General features: G+C 39.4%; 4 protein-coding genes across 16 annotated transcripts; 2 read left to right on the forward strand and 2 right to left on the reverse strand.

Moving 5' to 3' along the window:
- Window positions 1-457: 457 nt before the first annotated feature.
- LOC109864193 (cleavage and polyadenylation specificity factor subunit 6) lies at window positions 458-11,385 on the reverse strand. Of its 5 annotated transcripts, none has more exons than XM_020445175.1 (12): window positions 11,216-11,363; window positions 9,489-9,560; window positions 8,559-8,783; window positions 8,167-8,394; window positions 7,585-8,064; window positions 6,522-6,648; window positions 6,080-6,193; window positions 5,384-5,664; window positions 5,015-5,312; window positions 4,471-4,735; window positions 1,899-1,979; window positions 458-1,208 (listed from the first exon to the last, which is right to left on the reverse strand). In XM_020445175.1, the coding sequence occupies exons 2-12, from the start codon at window positions 9,489-9,491 to the stop codon at window positions 1,040-1,042; spliced, it is 2,271 nt and encodes a 756-aa protein (XP_020300764.1). In that variant the 5' UTR covers window positions 9,492-9,560; window positions 11,216-11,363; the 3' UTR covers window positions 458-1,039. The 5 variants fall into 5 exon arrangements, with proteins under 5 accessions (XP_020300764.1, XP_020300765.1, XP_020300762.1 ...); XM_020445176.1 differs by lacking the exon at window positions 11,216-11,363 and adding an exon at window positions 10,415-10,706; XM_020445173.1 differs by lacking the exon at window positions 9,489-9,560 and having other exon boundaries at window positions 11,216-11,385.
- A 1,128-nt stretch (window positions 11,386-12,513) lies between these two features.
- On the forward strand, window positions 12,514-14,158 carry LOC109864248 (protein Simiate). Its single transcript, XM_020445286.1, has 3 exons — window positions 12,514-12,866; window positions 12,949-13,020; window positions 13,094-14,158. Exon 3 carries the CDS (start codon window positions 13,293-13,295, stop codon window positions 14,037-14,039), a length of 747 nt encoding a protein of 248 aa, XP_020300875.1. The 5' UTR covers window positions 12,514-12,866; window positions 12,949-13,020; window positions 13,094-13,292; the 3' UTR covers window positions 14,040-14,158.
- A 102-nt stretch (window positions 14,159-14,260) lies between these two features.
- Window positions 14,261-17,409, reverse strand: LOC109864247 (4-hydroxybenzoate polyprenyltransferase, mitochondrial). Of its 9 annotated transcripts, none has more exons than XM_020445283.1 (8): window positions 17,329-17,409; window positions 16,075-16,210; window positions 15,870-16,010; window positions 15,618-15,784; window positions 15,405-15,552; window positions 15,132-15,325; window positions 14,871-15,059; window positions 14,261-14,785 (listed from the first exon to the last, which is right to left on the reverse strand). In XM_020445283.1, the coding sequence occupies exons 2-8, from the start codon at window positions 16,166-16,168 to the stop codon at window positions 14,588-14,590; spliced, it is 1,131 nt and encodes a 376-aa protein (XP_020300872.1). In that variant the 5' UTR covers window positions 16,169-16,210; window positions 17,329-17,409; the 3' UTR covers window positions 14,261-14,587. The 9 variants fall into 9 exon arrangements, with proteins under 9 accessions (XP_020300872.1, XP_020300873.1, XP_020300867.1 ...); XM_020445284.1 differs by having other exon boundaries at window positions 17,333-17,392; XM_020445278.1 differs by lacking the exon at window positions 17,329-17,409 and adding exons at window positions 16,746-16,868; window positions 16,951-17,198 and having other exon boundaries at window positions 15,870-16,210.
- Window positions 17,244-19,458, forward strand: LOC109864250 (UMP-CMP kinase). The gene is made up of 2 exons (XM_020445287.1): window positions 17,244-17,739; window positions 18,432-19,458. Exons 1-2 carry the CDS (start codon window positions 17,362-17,364, stop codon window positions 18,708-18,710), a joined length of 657 nt encoding a protein of 218 aa, XP_020300876.1. The 5' UTR covers window positions 17,244-17,361; the 3' UTR covers window positions 18,711-19,458.
- The last annotated feature ends 779 nt before the right edge of the window (window positions 19,459-20,237 follow it).

The following is a 20,237-nucleotide window of genomic DNA, read 5'->3' on the forward strand; positions in this document are numbered from 1 at the left end:
ATGTATTATATTAAGATACAATCTTGCATCCTTGTAGAAAGAAGATGTCGATGGTTTCTCTCGCGCAGATTGTGTGATTCTTCGTTCTTCTTCTTCCCTTCGTTCTTCGCACTCCGAACGATTTCTCGTTTTTGTTTTCTTCCAGTTTTGTTTTTTCTTCCTTCCTCGACAATTCTTCGTGCGGACAGTTCAATCGCATCGTATAATACCGTTCTCTCGCATTAGACACAGAAATGTCACTCAAGTCTTTCTCTTCTACAATCCGCGCGAATATCTTTCTCTCTCTCTCTCTCTCTCTCTCTCTTGTTTTTACGCAATATATATATATATATATATAACTAATATTTACTTGATTTTAACCTACGATCCGACTAAATGAATATATATGTTTGTTTTTTTAATGAATAATTTCTTAAAATTACTTAAAGAACAATATTTTCTTGACACATTATATATATGTGTGTGTGTATATACGCGTATTATAGTACCACTTATATATATCATATCAATACATATGTGTGAGACATAAAAGACTGATAAATTAAAAGATTTCACAGAAAAACTCTTGTTTTTCTTTCTACATACTCATTATTGTAAGCTCAATTATTTTCAAAAAAAAAAGAAAAGAAAACAAAGATATCCTACTTTAATTTTCGTATTATTACTCTAACTTATTCAAGAGCAACTTGTTTAAGCAAAACCTTTTGAAATTACTCTCCGACCACATCGTTTACCCTACGATATATTTGATGTGACTTTGCCGTGCGTCGCTTAAAAATCTTTGGACGTCACATAATGTAATACATGTCTATGTTCAAACATTACTAACGTCATAAAACATTTGTATCTTTTACTTTGATAAGTAAGAGACAAAACGCACTGTTGCTGCTGCTGCTGCTGTAGTAGTAGTAGTAGTAGTAGTAATAGTAGTAGTAGTAGTTCTTGTCGTGCTGTCGCAGTTATTGCTTCATCAATTGATTCATTTGCATCTTATCAACTCGCGATGTCTTCATTTGTTTCTCTGTGTGTTCGTTTTCTTTTAATGTCTTGAACGATGCGACGAGTCCCCGCGTTCGTCCCGACGATCCCGTTCACGTTCTCGCTCACGTTCCCGTTCTGGTTCCCGTTCTCGCTCAGATGGCCGTCGGCTTGATTCTCGTTCTCGATCTCGTTCTCGTTCACGCTCTCTATAGCGATCGTCGTAATACCTACACAAGTCACGTCAGCCAATTATCTTACTTTAAAATGCTGCTTTGTATGTACTTCATTACATCTAGAAGTTCACTTTTTTTTACTGCAAACGTGAGAAAAATTTCATGTTACTTTTGTAAATACAAAACAACATTTTGAATATGCAACGCTCTCTCTTTTCTCTCTCTCTCTCTCTCTTTCTCACTTCGTCTCTTTTAACGATTTTAACTAACACTTGATATACGTTTCCTGCGTATACAAAAAAAACGCACAAGAAATAAAACAAATGAACAATGTAACAACAAGCTTAAAGACGATACTACGTATGTTGTATCGTACGATTATACAAAAAGATACGTGCGACATTTACAATAACATATGTGCCTAGAAAAAGTACACGTTTCTCAATGACTCGTTTTTATGCAAGTTTAATGGAAAAAAGTACCATCGAATTACAAACGGACCTCTCTCTATCTTTCTCTCTCTAGTTGTTTAGTTATAGTAATTTATAGTAATTATTTTGAATCTACTTCTTACAATCTACGTACATATATCTCTTCGATACCGGAAATAAGAGGAAGTTCGTTTCTTACAAATAAACGCGCGCGCGCTATATATAGTATATATAGTATATATATATATATATATTTCTTATCTCGCGTTTAAGCTCTACATGCATTCACTGTAATGAAAAAAAAGTAAATTACCTAGATGTCTTGGAAGATGAGACGGGTGCCGCCTCTGGCGGTTCTTCTTTTACTCTTGGCCTGGCTGATTGACGTGACGTACTAATGGAAAATGGATATAATTCTGTTATATGACGGTTTGTGTAACCTCTTAACCAGGCTTAGTACATTTTTATATAAAAACAAAAAGCAACAATTATATTCTAAGGAAACAAAAAGAGGCGTGACAACTCGAATTTTTTGATCACTTCGACATATGTAAAACCAGAGAGACAAGTTCTTGAGTAAGACGCGCTATCTCGCAATCGCAAAAGTATATAAATCACGTACACAGATACGAGCTAGTTATCGACAACGTACCATCACAATTCGATACGACAGTTTCGAGCAAAAAAGAAAAAAAAAAAAAGAAAAAAAAAGAAAAACTTCAATATAATTATTATATTAAAGTACTACACTAAATGTGTGTCGATATGTTTGTATGCGTATTAGAAAAAAAAAAGCTAAATGAATGATGCACAGGGATGTGATTCGGGATTGTTTGTGTGAAAAATCATTATGATGAAATTTAACATCAACCCTGGTACCATATACCAAGAGAAACACAAAAAAAGAAACAGTGTGCAATGAAAAGAGTAAGCAACACATCTTGAATGTTTTCAATTTTGTTTTTAATAGTTTTTTTCTTCTCATATGTGTATAATTCTGATTGACAGTTCGCGTACATGATTACAGGGTTTCATGTTTCTCTCCCTTTCTTTCTTTCTTTCTTTCTTTCTTTCTCTCTCTCTCTTTCTTTCTCTCTCTCTCTCTCTCTCTCTCTCTCTCTCTCTCTCTCTCTCTCTCTCTCTCTCTCTCTCTCTCTCTCTCTCTCTCTCTCTCTCTCTCTCTCTCTCTCTCTCTCTCTCTCTCTCTCTCTCTCTCTCTCTTTCGCTCTCTCGCTCTCACTACAATACAAATTTTCAAAACGGTTCCAGTGTTTGGAATGCGAGTCAGATCTGTTGTCACGGTAATATATTTTATACTTTTGTTCACGCATTTGCAATTTTCTTCCGGCAAATTAGGCTCTGTTTATCGTTTGCTCCGTTCGCTGTGTACAACCGTTTTTTTTTTGTTTTTTTTTTTCTGTTTTTCTACAAAATGTCAAAAATATACACTAAAAAAATATACACGTATACTTGTGAGTCTTAAACTTAAATCGGACAAACGTGAGACACAAATAATTGAAAAACTTATAAAGCGATTACGTATATAAATGTGAGGAAATGAGTATCACTTCTCTGATACACATGCCCGAGTTTGCGAAAGAACATAGAGCGAGTAGTATAGTACAGGCTCTCTCTCTCTCTTCTATGTTAAATTTTTTATATTACTATATTATTTAAATACACGCTAATAGTTTCTTTTTTTTTTTGCTTTTTGGTTCAAGACGATACTCTCATTTTACATTTAATTCGCGCGAGTACACACTTGAAATATAGAAAGACGGTGTATTGCATAATACAATAAAAAATAAATACACATAAATAAAAGTGTTTGTTTCACTCATTTGTACTTTTAAGGACTTGCTCGGTAATAAAAAGCTCGCTTTTCAAAGAAACAACAATGCAAAAATTTACTTCGTTCTACATCGGTTCTATATTTCATTATATATACTTGTTTTTGTAGCAAACGAGCCGTAATGTTGTAACTTTTGTTCTTTACACATAATTGATTCGGAATAATTTTTTGGGTAATTTTTAACCTATCTATATGTACTATAGATATATATGTTGACGTTTGTATGAAGGAAATATACATAAAATTTACACAAGCAAATACAAAATATAAGACTTACACATTAATGTAAAAATAATCGATTATTATTGACAGGATGTATTGCCAAAAGAATTGTGTGTTCCCGCCAGATATGGATTTTTTTGAAATTCGAAAGATGATTAAAAATTGTTCTCTCTCTCTTTTTTTAATGACTAATAAATTGCATCTATCGCTTCAAATGTCACGTAGAATCGCAAAAACGTGAAATTGTCTCTTTTTTGCTGCAGTTTGAACTGCATTGTTAAGATAAAATTTAATATGACAAAAGTAACAATTTTTACAGTCGAAAATAATAAAAAATGCGCTTCTATTCAATCATGCGACACAGCAGATCGTTATGTATGCGGTTTCTTATATGCACTGTGTTCGTTTCTTGCATGTATATAAAGTACTGACACTCTATCCCTCGCGCTACTTCTTCGGAGCATTACATGTTGTTTGTTTATTTGATAAAAATAATACTAAGATTCCTTCTCGTTTCTTCTCTAAATTGCGACATAGACGCACAATATTGTAAAAATTCCATGGTGACAACGCTATTAACAAGTGACGTAAGAAATCAGCGCAAAAAAATTATCATCTTCCAAAATCAAATAAGAGTTTGTGCAATATAATTTTACACAATTATCGATAAACATCTTTTGTAACCATCAAAGGAGACTCTACCCAAGTTCTTAAAATTGTTTACTTAACAGAAGATCATCCTTACGCGACAAAAACACGCTCAGTAAAGGCAAGTAAAATTTAAGAGTCTGTGAGATTATGTATAGCTTACCTTTCTTCTCTGCTTCGCTCTCTATATTCACGATCTCTTTCACGTTCACGTTCTCTATCTCTGCTGCGTGATCGTTCTCTCGGATAGGGTTCGCTGTAATAACGTTCCCGGTCTCTATCGCGTTCTCGCTCCCTCTCGCGATCGCGCTCACGATCGCGTTCTCGATCGCGATCTCTGCTGCGTTCGCGATATTCGCGGTCCCGACTTCTGGACCGCTCGCGTCGTCGTCTGTGACTGCGCTCTCGGTCGCGCGAGCGCGAACGTTCTGTAAAAAAAAGTTGTTTACCATAAACGTAAGAAGAGAGGTGCTACCTCGCGGCCCAAAGTCCCGCCCGTTATTTCCTCCTATCGCTGTCAGTTGTGGTGGGAGAGATTTTGAACCACGATCTGGCGTCTTCGTTTAAGAATCGACTGATTTGATTGTATTTAATTGACACGAGCGATAAAATCGACCGATTCTCAAAACTCTAAACTTCAATTCAAATTTTTGGGAACATTTTATATGTTGATTGTAACAGGAAATACACGATATATGTAATAATACCTCTACGACCGGAACCATAACTCTTTGTCTCGACACCGCGTAGAGTATCCTGTAAGGCGCTAATAAGAATCTTGCACCTGTCATCGGCAGCTACTTTGGACTGTTTTATTAGCGAGATGGCAGTGACAAGTGTCTCAATGGCACTTGCATATTCTCCCGCCGCTGCGTCGGATACCGCTCGCGCAATAGCGGATGAAGAAACTGTGCGATTGCGCCCCATTATTTCTTCAAATTCTTGCTCGGTAAGTGGTGGTGGACCTTCCGGTCGATGATCTGAACCAGGTGCGCCGTATGGTGTCTAGAATAATACATATTTATATTCCAAACTTATAAAAATTTAGTTCAAGCAGTTATGCGACAATACGTTACCTGTGCACTTGGTGGACCATAGCCGTGTGGAGGTACATGGGGCGGTCCATGTGGTTGTCCGTGCGGCGGTCCGTGTGGAGGGCCATGAGGAGGCCCATGAGGTGGCCCATGTGGTGGACCATGCGGCGGACCAGGTGGACCCGGTGGATGTTGACCTGGATGTTGATGAGGCGGTCCTTGCGGGAAGAACGCAGGATTCACATGAGGAGCCGGTCCACCTGGAGGTCCTTGAGGTGGTCCCTGTGGCGGTCCTCCATGTCCCGGAGGTGGTCCTCCTGGACCTATCAATGAATTTGATTGAACGCTACTCCGAAGCAATTTATAACGCCAGTCGAAACCATGTCTGTTTACTTACAGAATCAAAGATTTTCAGCATAATTTGTATTACAATTATATAATTATAATCCCCTCCAAATAGTATGTAAAGTAAATTAATTTCGAATATTTAGCAAAATTCAGTTGTAGACGCATAAATATGGTGCAATAAAACATAAACTGCATTTTAGAAATTCGTGAATTCGCTAAATGTGATACGTCTTTCGGTTTTAATTTACGAAATGATCCTTTGAAACACCTTGCACCCCAATGCTTCTGCCAGATCAATTTCCCTCAATATCATGCATCTCGTATATAACATGGCTAAACGATCGGCTAATGAAGTTCGTAATTACGAACGAGCATTTCTAAGTCTCTCACCACCCATAGAACCTGGAGGAGGTCCTCTCTGTGGTGGGCCTTGGCCAGGCTGCGGCCCTTGCAAATGTTGATGTTGAGGGAAACCGGGTGGTCCCTGAGGCCCATGATGCATTCCTATGCACATATTGAACAAGTCTCATCAGTAATACCAAGCTGCCCCGTCGAAATAGATCGAGGATTACACAGTACACTACTACTACTCCATTTTTGTGCAGTTTTTGTTCACGAATTCCCAGTGTCCTAATTTTTTTTTTTTTAGCTATCGTTTACGCGGTCATGCAAAAATTGAGAAAGCACTACGAGTACAAGATGTTTCAGAGGAGGTGATGAATTTTTAAAACTTTTCTTTATTTTTCTTCTTTATTTGTGTAAACGATACTTTTTGCAAGGATAAACGAAAATTTCAAAACGATAATAACAAAAAGTCGGTCTGCGCACAAACCTGGCGGTCTATTCCATTCTGGGCGTGGTTGAGTTCCTCTAGGATCACCTGGAGGTCCACCAGGATGTCCAGGCGGGCCGCGTGGAGGTCCTTGACCAGGTGGTCCGGGTGGACCGCCATGAAATTGCTGAATGAAGACAGATAAAGATTCTATTTCATTTTACCATAATTGCACAGTTGATCATAGTCTAGTTTCACAGATGACATTGTTTAGTTTCACGAAAGAGAAATTTTCTGTTTTATAATTCCAAACACTCTTTATATTTAAATAAGTAAAACAGTTAACCGCACGGCACGCAATTAGTTTCGCAAGAAGAAAAGTAGAAACAGAAAAAAAACCTCATTAATCGGTTACCTGTGACATATGATAACTGCCTTCTGAAAGGTCTCTAGTGCAACTCTGTTTACGCGTAAGACATGAAAGTGCAAAATATATTTAAGCCTGTACTACATAATTACTTATAAAATAAACAAATATGTATTAATTAGTCTATTGAAAACTGTGCAGATTTCTGCATATTTTAGTCACGCAAACATTTGGCTTGTATTATATTCTATGAAAAAAACAATACAACATGTTTACATCTCAGCATTCAGATTCTGCCCAGTTTAAAGATCCTCTACAATATCACAAAAATTCTGTAAAGTATATCTGAATCACAATGACATAACGTTTTCTTCTACGATTTATTTTTCAATTCAAATACGTAATGTTTTGAATTTCAAAACATATACTCGTTTTATAAACAGTACACTTTGCATTCTCATTAATCGCTTAACAGTAACACTAAGAAATACAAAAACACAGAGTGACTTGGAATCGCGATATATTTATACTTTCTTCCTGGATACTTATTTAGTTTAACAATTAACAATGAGTTTATTGCATTATGTTTATATTATTTACTTTCTTTGCATAACAGTGTCTGGAGATTCGAAAATTGCAGAACGACTAAAGTCCGGCGGGCAAAGTGCATGCAAGTTTTTGCAAATAAAAAATGCGAAAGATAATTTTTCTTGCCAGAGAAAATGCAATAAAAAGAGATTTGTCTGTGATACGTACCATTCCCGGTGGTCTATGCTGTCCTGGTCCTGGACCAGGTGGACCTTGCTGAGGCGGGCCTCCCGGTCCACTGGGTCCTCGTGGCGGTCCAGGCGGACCGTTGGGTCGTGGACCATTCCATGGTCCTTGCTGATAGCCAGGCGGCGGACCTTGATTAGGATGACCTGGCAACGGATGATGTGGTCCTGGGCCTGGGCCCATTGGCGGACCATGCATACGCGGCGGGCCTTGTTGACCCGGTCCGCCAGGTCCTGGTGGACCCATTCCTGGCGGCGGCATTCTTTGTGGTCTTACACCCTGCGGTGGTCCCATCATCATTCTGGGTCCGTGATTTTGCTGTGAGTGCTGAGGATGTTGTGGATGTTGTGGATGTTGCTGGTGCGGCGGCAGAGGTGGTTGATGTTGATGCGGATTATGAGGGCGCTGACTCTGGCTTTGTTGCGGAGCAGGCGCAGGCCGTGTTTTGCACTGTGATTCGAACTGCGAATACACGAAAACAAATTGTCTTATTATTATGCACGAGTCTACTTGCCGTCGCAAAAATCAAAACGTACTCATCATTTGCTGTGCAATAATACGTACTTGATTAAGAGCTTGCTTTGAAGGATAAGTAACAATAGGGTTTTGACCGTGCAGTTCTTTCTTCGGTAGTCTCTCCATGCACATTCTCATACTCTGCTCAGAGCCTAAAGATATCACGCAGAATCCTTTGGATTGACCGTTGGCGCGATTCTCGAAGAATTTCACCTCAACAAAATCTCCCACGCCAATGCTTTGGACCGCGTCTGTTATATCTTGATCACTAGTCCACTGAGAAAAAAAGAAAAACATTATTGTGTGAACAGTTTTTCAAGAGACTATCACAAGAATACTGTAATCTTTATCAATCTTTGAAAACGTAGAACACTCAATGAAGAAAATATATAAAACTCTAACAGAATTTTGTTTTGAAATCTTTGCGCGCATGTATGTACCCAAGTCAAATTTCCAACGTATAGCTGATGTCTCCGGCCAATTTGATTTGGTTGAATATTATTTCCAAGTTGATGATAGGGAGCGTTCCCGTTCGTCTCTTCGTTTGGAGATGTAGAATCGCCACCACCGTCGCCTGCGTTACCAGAAGAAACACCACCGTTACCACCAGCTGGAGCAGCAATCACATCATCATAAAGATCAACACCATCACCAGCAAATTCGTCCTGAAACACAGATGCACCAACCCAATAGTACGATACAAGAAGTAGGAGAACAAAGATAACAAAACAGTGACTTTGCTAGTACTTGTTTCTTCCTTTTTTTTTTTTTTGGACAGTAATATTGACATACATGATATGGAAGACAGAGACTAATTGAAATACACAACAATATATGCAACAATAAATTTTTTTTTACAGTATATGTGTGCTGTACGTGTTACAGTCAAAGTGCAAAATACTTCTACACATACTGATATTGGAAATTGAAGTACAACAACAAACAAATATTCTACGCTTTCGAAGAGAAGCTAAAAAATCTATATCTTCTTAATCGTGTAATGATCTATTAATAAATTAGCGGTAATACATAGTAAACCACTATGTTGCAGAATCTGTGTTATCGCCAAGGAGAAATTCTTTCTTTAAATTCTCTACTTTCGTTGTAGAAAGTACGAAATTCATGAGAATACGTGAAGTGCGCGTTGTTATCTGAGCGAGTTGCACTTGCAAGCACTGACTGCGAATCAGCAAGATGTATGCGAGCAGTGAAATCTTTTATACAATTTGTGGCGATAACAACCGTTAACGTTATCGCAAGCGCCGCTCGATAATAACAACACAACTTCGAGAGACAACATTCTCCTTGGACTAGTACTTTGTGAAAATACTTAGACGAGAGATCAAAGTGTAAAAAAACTTTAGAAGTACCATTTTCTCTTATAAAGCGATTTTCCTTTTCTTTCCTTGTGGTTCAAGCGATCAACGGATCATACACTTCGACTGTAACAGATATGCAGATATACAAAACTTTTTTGCATTTTGGACAAAATGATCAGACGGGGATTGAAGTCAATATAATTTCGAATAATCTAACCTTTTTGCATTGTTTGCGTTTTACATTTGTTTTTTTTTCGCAATTTCTGCAAACTGCAGCACTACCGGTGTGTGCGTTTATCGAAAATGCAATAAAAACATTTTCTCTCGAAAGAAGTACATTCGAGAAAATTTTTATCGCCACAGAGAGGGTGAACGTCTTATTTTTTTTTTATTTTAATTCTCTCTCTCTCTCTCTCTCTCTCTATCTCTCTATCTCCCTTTCATGCAAAAATTATATAAATCGTCATCTCACGTGCGTGCGCCACACGTAAAAAAAATCGATTATTTTTTAACGAAATTATACTAGATTCAATCCCTCACTACAGTATTCTATACAACAGCGGTTTTTTTTATAACAAAAAAAAAAAAAAGATTCTAAAACAGACGAACAGAAAATTTAAATAAGAAAAAAAAAACAAGACAAAAAAAAAACAAATTAAGAATCCAAAAAAGAGAATGTCAGTTTCAACATGCAGTGCGATGCAGCGGAGTGCGTGTGTGTGTGCGTTTGCGCGTGTGTGCGTGTGTGTGCGTTTGCGCGCGTGTCGAAATTAAGAGAAAAACTTCGAAGAAAAAAAAATAAAAACAAATAAAAGAAGTAAAATAGTGATGGTAGTAATAGTACTAATACTAGTAGTAACAGTAGTATAATAGTAGTTACACAGTAGTAGTAGTAGTAGTAGTAGCAGTAGTAGAACAAGAAGAAAAGGACATGGAAATATGCGAGAAGAGTAAACTGTACACGACATTCGCCTTACCGCTAGCACCATTTTGGTTCAATTCTTGATGCGGGACTCGATTACTGTTTTTGCGCTAGCACTTTAGCTCTCCGGGAACGCGCGCACGCACGATCGACGGCAACGGAGAACAGGACGCACTTTATGGTTGCCAATCGGCCAACAGCGAGGAGACGGCGGCGGTTGGACGGCCCGCCGACAAAGAAGATAGGATTACGGAGGAGCAAACGAAGGCTCGAAGATGAACCCTCTTCCAGTCTTCGTGGATGCTCGCGCGATCGCGCGCAGAACGCGGAACTTATAAACGATCACCGTCGGCGCGCCGCGGTCGAGCGCGGCGATATTATCTCACGAGGTGCTGGCGGGAGGACGCCGAGTGACGCCAGCCGATCGTTAGCAACGGCCGACCGTCCACCATGACGCCGACATATTATCACTTTCGGCGCTGCGCGTCGCGCGCGCGAAGAAAACCGACACGGTTCTCTCGAGATTCTGAATAACCGACGACGACGACGACGACGACGACGATAATTTCACGACACGCGCTTTTATTAACCCAACTCGTGGGAGACGCGGAGACGCGACGACGGAGATCGTCGCGATCCTATCGACACCGCACACACCGCGATCACTTACTTTGTCGGTTCGCTCGGTCGTGTTGTCGGAGCGAGAGAAAAAAACACCGCGCGGTGGCGATCGTTTCCTCTTTTTTTTCCTTCGATTATTCAACGGAGGGGAGGGGGGAGAAGTAAAGAGAGAGAAAGAGCTCGCGCGCCCCAGCCCTTTTTAAAATACTGCTTATCAAAGATAAGTGCGAGTTACCTGCGCGAAATCTTGCTCTAGATCGTCGGCGTATAAATCAATGTCGCCGTCAGCCATTTTACGTACACCGACGCTCACTACCAACTATTCAAGAAACGACGGAATAGATAGGCGCCGCGCGCGCCCGTGTTGATGCCGAAACCGGGTTCCCGGAGGTAAGCGCGATGTGAGCGCGCCATACGGCCGATTGGAAATTCCGCCGGCCCGCACGCCAACGCCGGAAGTGACGTCACAAAAGCCGGTAGAGAATGGCGCGACCGGCCCGCAGCCGGGCCGCTGATTGGTTCGTCGATCGATCGCTCGATTCGCGCGTTTCCGGGTTCCGAAATCCCCCCATCGGACGGAACGAGGAGATTTTTGGGAACGCGGAATTTTAGGAGATTAAGGCTAGATTAGAGTCCCTGGAAATAAGAGTCTGGCCAATGTTGTCAAACTTTTCATTGGTTCTGAAACAAAATGGCGGAACCAATGGATAACGTTATAGCCACACATTAAATTTGATTTAAATAACAGTATGCCTGTTCATGGTGGTAGCATTTTTTGCTCTTATAATCTTCTCTTTCTTTCTTTTCCTCCAATGCTCGAATATATATATCTTATTTTACGTATAAAATTGGTAATTTAAAGTAATATTAACAAATTAAAACAGCCAATTACGCAACAACCAGTCATTTTCTGCAAAACAAACACATAAATAAATTTGCAATTATTCTATCAAATTGCTAACAGAAGGTTAGAATGTCATTTTTTGTTGCACAGTGTCTGTACATACCTATTTTTCTATCATAGGTTTTATGTCCAATTTCTCCAATTCTGAATTAGTTTTAGATAAGATACAATATATGTTTTTATATATTTCTTCAAAGAATAGCTATCGGGAGATATAAGGAAATCGGCCTTAGGGCCTCCGCACAAACTCTTTCTTAACGCGTTACGTTACGTTAAGTTGGCTATGAACTTAGATTTGTACGTAAACTTGAACGTTATTCAACGCACAAACTAATATTTAACGTAACGTAACGTTAATTACTAGTCATAAACTTAAATTTGTATGTAAACTTGAACTTTATTCAACGCACAAACTAGTACTTAACGTAACGTAACGCGTTAAGAAAGAGTTTGTGCGGAGGCCCTTATACGATATAGAATACGATATATATAGTAACTATCGACGCCATTTTGTTTCAGATTAAACATTGGCCAGACTCTTATTTCCAGAGACTCTAGTCGCAAGTGGCGACTATTGTTTATTGCGCACGAGACCTGACCCGAACGATTGAAACCGACGAATCGCATTGATCGATCGCGATTCGATTCGAGCCGAATAAATTTCGAGCAGAGTTTGTTCGCGCATTGTTGCGAATAGATTTCTCGATCGAACTGGACTTTTTATTTAAAAAGAATTTAAACCCCCGCGGACAAAATATGCGACTCTCTCTCTGTCCGCTTCACTTACGCGAGATTCCTCGCGTATGTAAATAATTCACTTCACCATGTAGTTGCGTAACGAGGAATACACTGTTATGTAGTATTTATAATTTATCGAGCGGGAAGGAGATGTGCCGTCAGAAAGATGCCTTACAAGTCGCTGGCCGTGCACAATGCCGCTTGTAACGAGATATATTACAGATTTCAGGACTGCGAGAATGAGGTAACGCGCGGAGATTGAGATTGTCGAAAGACAACCGGAGCTTCGGCGACTTCTTTAAAATCGGGTCTCTCTGTGCTTGCAGCATCCGTACCGACGGTTCTTCGGACAGTGCGGGGATATTCTGAGAGAGATGAACAAGTGCATCAAGGAGCAAGTAAGTCACCGACTCCTAATTGACTCTTGAGAACAAACGAATCAGCGAATCGCAAATTGCTGTTTGTTTGCAGAGAGAGATTCGTAGGAAAGAAAGCTCGCAATACAGGCAGAAGAAACTGCACGGGACGGAGGATAGTAGCGATTAACCTCCACCCCCCGTGCGAAGCAATGTACAAGCAATTAGTTTAATCACCAATAGAATTAATTTAAATAACAACGGAGGAAGTGTTGCTGTCTGGCGAAAATCAATTTGTGATAACCTCAGCTGACATGAATTTGGAATCGGAGATGAACGAGCCAGAGAGCAAACGACTGAAGTCTGAGCACGATCATGAGATGATCTCGTGCAAGGAGCAAGTCGATGAGAATGGCGACGAGAGAGAACCAGACAGCGACAATGAGGTACCGGCCGATGACTGCGACGACGAGTCGTTCACGTTTCCTCCCGATGAGAACGTTTCCGACATGTTAGACGAGGTGCGGTACAACGGTTACTTCCCGACTATTACGGACAGATACTTGAAACCCTATTACAAGATTAACGTACAATTCCCGGGAGACGATATATGCATACGGGTTCACAGCAATCGCATCTGCATGTTGTCTCTGGCGCCCAGCCACGTTGTTTTGCAGGGCGAAAAAGTGATAAAAAATGTTAACTTCAAGGTAAGCGACAAACTGGACAGATCCCTGAACAAAGTCAAGGGTAAGGGAAAGCACGGCGCGCAGCCGTTGCAAACTAACTCGAATATCTGTACCATATCCTGCGCGGACGGAAAAACCTATGTGATTAAGTGTTGCATGATCGGCAAGTTGGTGGAGATAAACGAGATGTTGCTGGAAAATCCGCAACTTCTCCGAGAACCACCGCACAGAGGCGGATACTTGGCTATAATATTGCCAAATATAAATCTGCTGGACAGTTTGAAGGAATCACTGTTGACTCACGAGCAGTACACCGAACTTGTTGAGAAAAGGGAAGAGGACAAGCAACGCATAAAGTTGGAGTCGGTGTAAAAACAAACTTGAACTGTACAGCGAGTACAAAAATTATTTTTTCATAAACCGACTAATAAAGGAATAAAAACTGTCCAGAGTTTCGGAAATGGTCAATAAACCTGATTGTAAATATGTTATGCACCTTTTTGAACTCGGGGCTTACAACTTCAATTAAAATTCCATTGTTTCATCATGCATTCACATTTTATTAAGTGGCAAATTTCTACTTTAATTCCAATATAATTTAATCCAATACCAAAATACTGTTTGAATCTTTTTTTATCTGGTTTTGTTTGTTGATCTTAATTTTCTTTCTCAAGAAAAATAAGACGAAATCAATTAATACTGTTTCTTTATATAACAAAAAAAATTTATAACAAAAAATTATATGATAAATATAAAAAAAAAAAATCTAAATAATTCGATCTTTACTTTATCCGATCGTAAAAATAATAGTAAATTGTAATTTTCTTTCATTGTTTTCACTATTACTCGATCCAAGTGACTCCGTTGTCACATTTATAAACGTCTTCAAAGAGTTGAAAGTTCTATACTTGTGAGTCTAACTATAAATAATTTTTATTTGTATCTAGTGTAGCAATTTGACGCTTTGATTCTATTTTGGCTTCGCTCTCTTCTTCCGTAAGCGATTTCTTCATCAGGTTTCCTAACACGATACCGGTAAACAGTATCATACCTATCCTGTGATTGGACACGAACTTCTTCGCGCAATCCGTCGGATTGTTAATGTTCAAAGTGTATATCTGAGGAGAAACAAATTTTTTGTTTGTTTGTTGAAGAATGCAATAATCGTAAATTCAATGGCGAACAATTTGCTTGAACATTTACCTGACTGCTAATGTGCATCGCGATTATTCCAACCGCGGTGTAATAAGGCCACGTTTGAGCGATTACTACACCGGAGGCGATTAAACTCGCGATCATCGCCGTCCCAAATCCGGACAGGTAAAGCTTCGTGTTGTCACCGAATTTTATGGCGGTCGACTTGATGCCCATCATGATGTCGTCCATTCTGTCCTATAATGACGCAAGCAATTAGCGAGCGGTGCAAAAGCGCAAACGACTGTTGAGATCCCAACGGATACTTACTTGATGAGCATAGATCGTATCGTATACAATAGTCCAACAAATACCAGCTAGATAGAGAGGCAAGCAGACGGACCAGTCGCACGATCCACGCACGGCGGACCATCCTAATAACGCTCCCCAATTGAAGGTCATTCCCAGAATCAATTGGGGCCAGTACGTGACTCTTTTCATAAGAGGATAAATTACTACTAAACCTAACAAAGAGAAATATCGGTTTCACACATACGATAAAAATGTATTTGTTTTGTACTTTGTACGCGTGTTATCTCGTACCTAGTGAACTAGCACCAAGAAATATGCTATACCAATTCAATTGTAACAAAATACATAAACTCAGACTCAATTGTCCTATCAGGAACATTAATGATTGTTTTTGAGTCACTTGACCGACTACCAAAGGTCTGTTTCTTGTTCTGGCTACCTGGCAACACAAGTTTTCTATATTCTCATTGCGACGACAACCGTTGCAAAGTTGTTTGTTTTTACCATCTTATCCAAGTTCTGATCCCACATGTCGTTTATGGTGCATCCAGCTCCGCGCATTAAAACCGCTCCCGTGCCAAAAAGTGCCAACATGGAGAGATCGGGTAAGGCACCAGCCGGAGCAGCCATCGCGATGCTCCACCCGCAAGGCCAAAACAACAACCAGCTTCCTGAAGAGAAGAATGTGAGGAATATTTATTAACAAAAGCTGTTACGCATTTGTACCAAAAAATTACTACAATTCTTTTAAATTACCTATTGGCTTATCTAGTCTCATGAGTTTCATATATGGCTGTATTTTCGGTGAGGCGTTATTGACTAGCTTTGCAGCAATGCTTAAGCATCTTTTCGGATGTAAATCCACTAATTCGCAACAAGTTAACATACTTCTTGTTTCTACAAAAGAGTCGACTGTCTTTTGTGTACTAAGATATATATTACACTTGTACTTATTATGTACCATGGATAAGGTGCGAATATTTATGCATGGATGGAGATTCTTGAAGTAGACGTTGTGCGACAGCAAACTGACAATTCCAGTAAGCCGATGGCATCTTTTCATAACTAGCATTATTGGAAAAATTATTACCTACAACCTACAACAAAAGAAATATTACATCAGAACTAAATTACATATAAATTATGTAATACGTATTTTTAATATACATTATACAAAAAAAAGCTTATTACACTGACGTAAAAATCAAAATATATTGAGAAAATTAAAATACAAATAAAAAAAAACATAAATTATCAGAAGTGCGAAATATATTTTCAGAAATACAATCGTATATCGAAAAATCTGCGCGGTTAGAACACAACCTCAAAATATTTGCGCGCAAAACATTTTATTATAAAATATTATATTATAAAATTAAGTAAACAGCGAAACGAACGCGTGTGAAATACGGTCATTGAGATTGTTGGAAAATAAATCTGCATAAATTTATATTCGTTCCTCGTTGTTTGAGAAAAAAAAAATTGTCACACGTGGCTGTCAAGATCATCAGATGATCTTGCGATTATCATGTGATTTTGCACATATAAAGTGCATATTTACATCACATGCGCGTGACTTTGCAACAACGAGTCACGAAACTTTGTCTTTTTATTGCACAACGGATCGCACACCTGTTAATGACAAGTCATCATTAAGTATTCTATATCTTGATCACTTTGACTAGTTGCGGTGAACTCGCCGGCACGTTGAGAATCTTACGTGAAACTCCGACCTTCGCGCTAATTGGCCGCAACCTTCCGTAAGCCATAACCGAATTATTACATAACGTCATTATTATTGTTTACGGAAATGTCATATATTATAATCTTAACACACTTATATCGCAAGAGCGCGATGTGTCGCAATTTCACAATTTATATTTAATGACAACTTATCGTTCTCATTTCTTCGCTCGAGATCGCGCGAATCCTCGTCGTATTCATTCAAAATCCGAGCACAGAAGAGAAAAGGAATAATAAAAACTACGAGATGAGCTTCAATGGCGGGATCTATTTTTGACAAACATAACCTCTCATCGCACACTCGTCGTCCAACGATCTCGCGATCTTTCAAACGTGGCGCCAACGCGCGATCATCGCGTCGCAGAAGGGAGTTCCATTGATCGAACTGTGACGTAAACACGTGTGCATACGCGCGCTATAGAGATACATATATTATATATATGTATATATATATATATGCATATATACGCACTAGCCTTTGAACACCAGTTATCCTGTTCGATATATGCTGCTGGTCAGTCTCGCGACCGGTGCGCGACGTTGTCTACGTGCGACCATGTCCGCCGTCACGACGAAGAAGCCGGAAGTTGTGTTCGTCCTCGGTGGCCCGGGTGCTGGTAAGGGCACGCTTTGCCGCTACATCGTCGACCACTATGGTTATGTGCATCTGTCGGCCGGCGATCTCCTGCGCGAGGAGCGCGCCAAACCCGGCTCGATATACGGCGAGCTCATCGAGACTCACATCCGAAACGGCACGATCGTACCCGTGGAGATCACTTGCAGTCTGCTCGACCGTGCCATGCAAACATCCGAGAATCCGCACCACCGTTTCCTGATCGACGGCTTCCCCAGGAATCAGGATAACCTCGACGGTTGGAACAAGGTATGGCGTTTCGGGGATGGGGGAGGAGGCGATGATTAAATAATAAATTTTTGACGAAAAGTGTCGTTCGTGCGTATGGTTTCTCGTTTATTTCACGCAGAATTGATGACTTTCGAAAAAAACAGTTTTGAAATATCTTAATTTTTATCTAATTATCTCTCCGTGCTGACATCTACATGGCTGAGACTGTGTGATTATTTAATTGCATTAATTGCTTGTTTCAATTTAAAAAGCGCCTAGACCACAAGCAACCTCGCCGTGCTTCTGAGCACGGACCTTGTATTCTTAGGGTCCGTGCTACCGAGGCGATAAAGTTGTCTAATTTCCGAGCTGTCAACGCGCCTTGGAAGTAGGCAACTCACTGTGCTCTCTTTGTGTGCGACGGGCTGGCTACTCTTCAGGCGTAATTTAGACGTCGCGTTGCGACGCGTCGGATTATTCCGCGACTGTTGGCAATGTCTGAAACAGTCTCTCTTACATTAAAAAAAAAATCTAATCTTGTTAAAATTAAATCTTGTTAAAATCAAATTAAAATTATGTTACTATAAACTACGAATGCGCATAGTGATTCTGTCGTTTGAGTCCTGCATTCTCATTTCTGACGAAATAAATGAATAAATATTGACGCTGTGGAGTTCACATATTTGTGTGAGCGTTAGAGTTTACTAGTTTTTTTCATGCGTTTTTAACAGGTGATGTCGAACAAGGTCGTTCTGAAGGGCGTGATATTTTGCGAGTGCAGCCAGGAGGTTTGCACTCAGCGTTGCCTGAATCGCGGCGCCCGCGGAAGCGGCCGGAGCGACGACAACGAGCAGTCCCTGATTCTGCGTCATCAAACGTATCTGAAGAACACACTGCCCATCATCGAGATGTACGAGAAACAGGGACTGGTTTACAAAGTCAACGGCATGAAAACGCCGGAGGAGGTGTTTCAGGACGTTGCGGATTACTTTCCCAAGATAGGCTGGTAATAGATCAAATTCTTTTTTGATCTGTTTGATTTTTCTCGGATTTTCTTCGAACATATCTTGCGGAAACGGTTTTTTCTTGCGGTATTATTGTACTATATATATATTTTACTTTTGATAGATCAGAGCATAATCTCTTTACTTTTTTTTTTTTTTTTTTTGGTGTATAGTCATTTTTTGAGAATAGTATTTCGACGGGCACTGGTTTCTTGGGACATAAGTTTTATTTGGAATACAAGATTCGTAGCTTGTATTCTGTTTCACAATCCAATACTGTTGTTTTACTGCAATTTTTTTTGTTTTTTATATATATATATATATATAGGTGCATTGGAACTTATACACATTCTGAACGGAAGATTCCCTTACAGCTTACGGAGACAATTGTATTTATATTAAACCCACGCAGTGTAGTTGTACAACAATTTGGAATATTTGTAAATATTCTATGCCTGAACTAATGCTAGTAGCGAAATATGAAATTCTTTGATACGAATGTTATTAGAACTTAGCATTGGCACATGATTTATATACATACATACATATGTATATATATATTTATAAAATAATTTATATTTGTAAAAATGATAATAGCTCAAGCAAAACGTTACTACCATTATTGAATTGAAGAAAAATTTAACGCGCGCGCGCGCGATTGTTGACGCAGATATTGATGCGAAGGGATGTAAGATAATTGTGTATTTTTCAGTTTTACACACATGTAAAAAAATATATTCATAATTACATCCGAGATCTTCTTTGTTCCCGTCACTTCCTTTATCGTCGTTCCTCTTCCACGTAAGTTAATGTTTGATTTGTTGTCGCAGATATATAAAACCAATTATCCGATGACGCGTATTTTTCTTAATTGTTTCTTAAATGATTTATCGAAAGATAAATGATTAAAACGTGCAACTTTTACGCGACACATGTCGCGCGCATGTTCTAATTGCGAGAGAAAAAAATGATTCGAGACTCTTCGCGGTTGTGAAGAGATTCGGGGATCTAAAAATATACCTGTAACAAGATTTCTGTTGCGAATTACGAAACGCGTCGTCGAAACAACAACAACAGATTGATGCAATTGCACGCTTCCTGCTGACAAAATAATCGTGTTTTTCCCCGTTCTCGCGGGTGAACGAACTCGATTACAAAATATCCACGTCTTATTCTTATCGTTGTGAACAATACAAATTGCGAAGAAATAATGACGGCGATTACGCGATATCGGTCATGATTGACCGCGCGAAGGTGGACGCAAAGATCACGGACAGAGATAAACGTAATAATTCTGTTATCGTCGTGACCGAGGTGACTTTGATGTAACTCTCATCAGATACGGTCGAGATAACCGATGAAGAGGACTAAAAAAAAAAAAAAAAAAAAAAAAAAAAAAAAAAAAAAAAAAAATTCCGTACGGCGAATAAAATTCGCGATCGAGATTATTGCGACTTTTTTGCGTTTCTCTTCTCGCGTTGTGATGCGCAAAGGATCGTCTCGCGCGGATCAACCACCACGTTCGTGATTCGC

The sequence above is a fragment of the Pseudomyrmex gracilis genome, unplaced genomic scaffold (assembly GCF_002006095.1).
Source record: "Pseudomyrmex gracilis isolate BER0280 unplaced genomic scaffold, ASM200609v1 scaffold_18, whole genome shotgun sequence".
Classification (NCBI taxonomy): Eukaryota; Metazoa; Arthropoda; class Insecta; order Hymenoptera; family Formicidae; genus Pseudomyrmex; species Pseudomyrmex gracilis.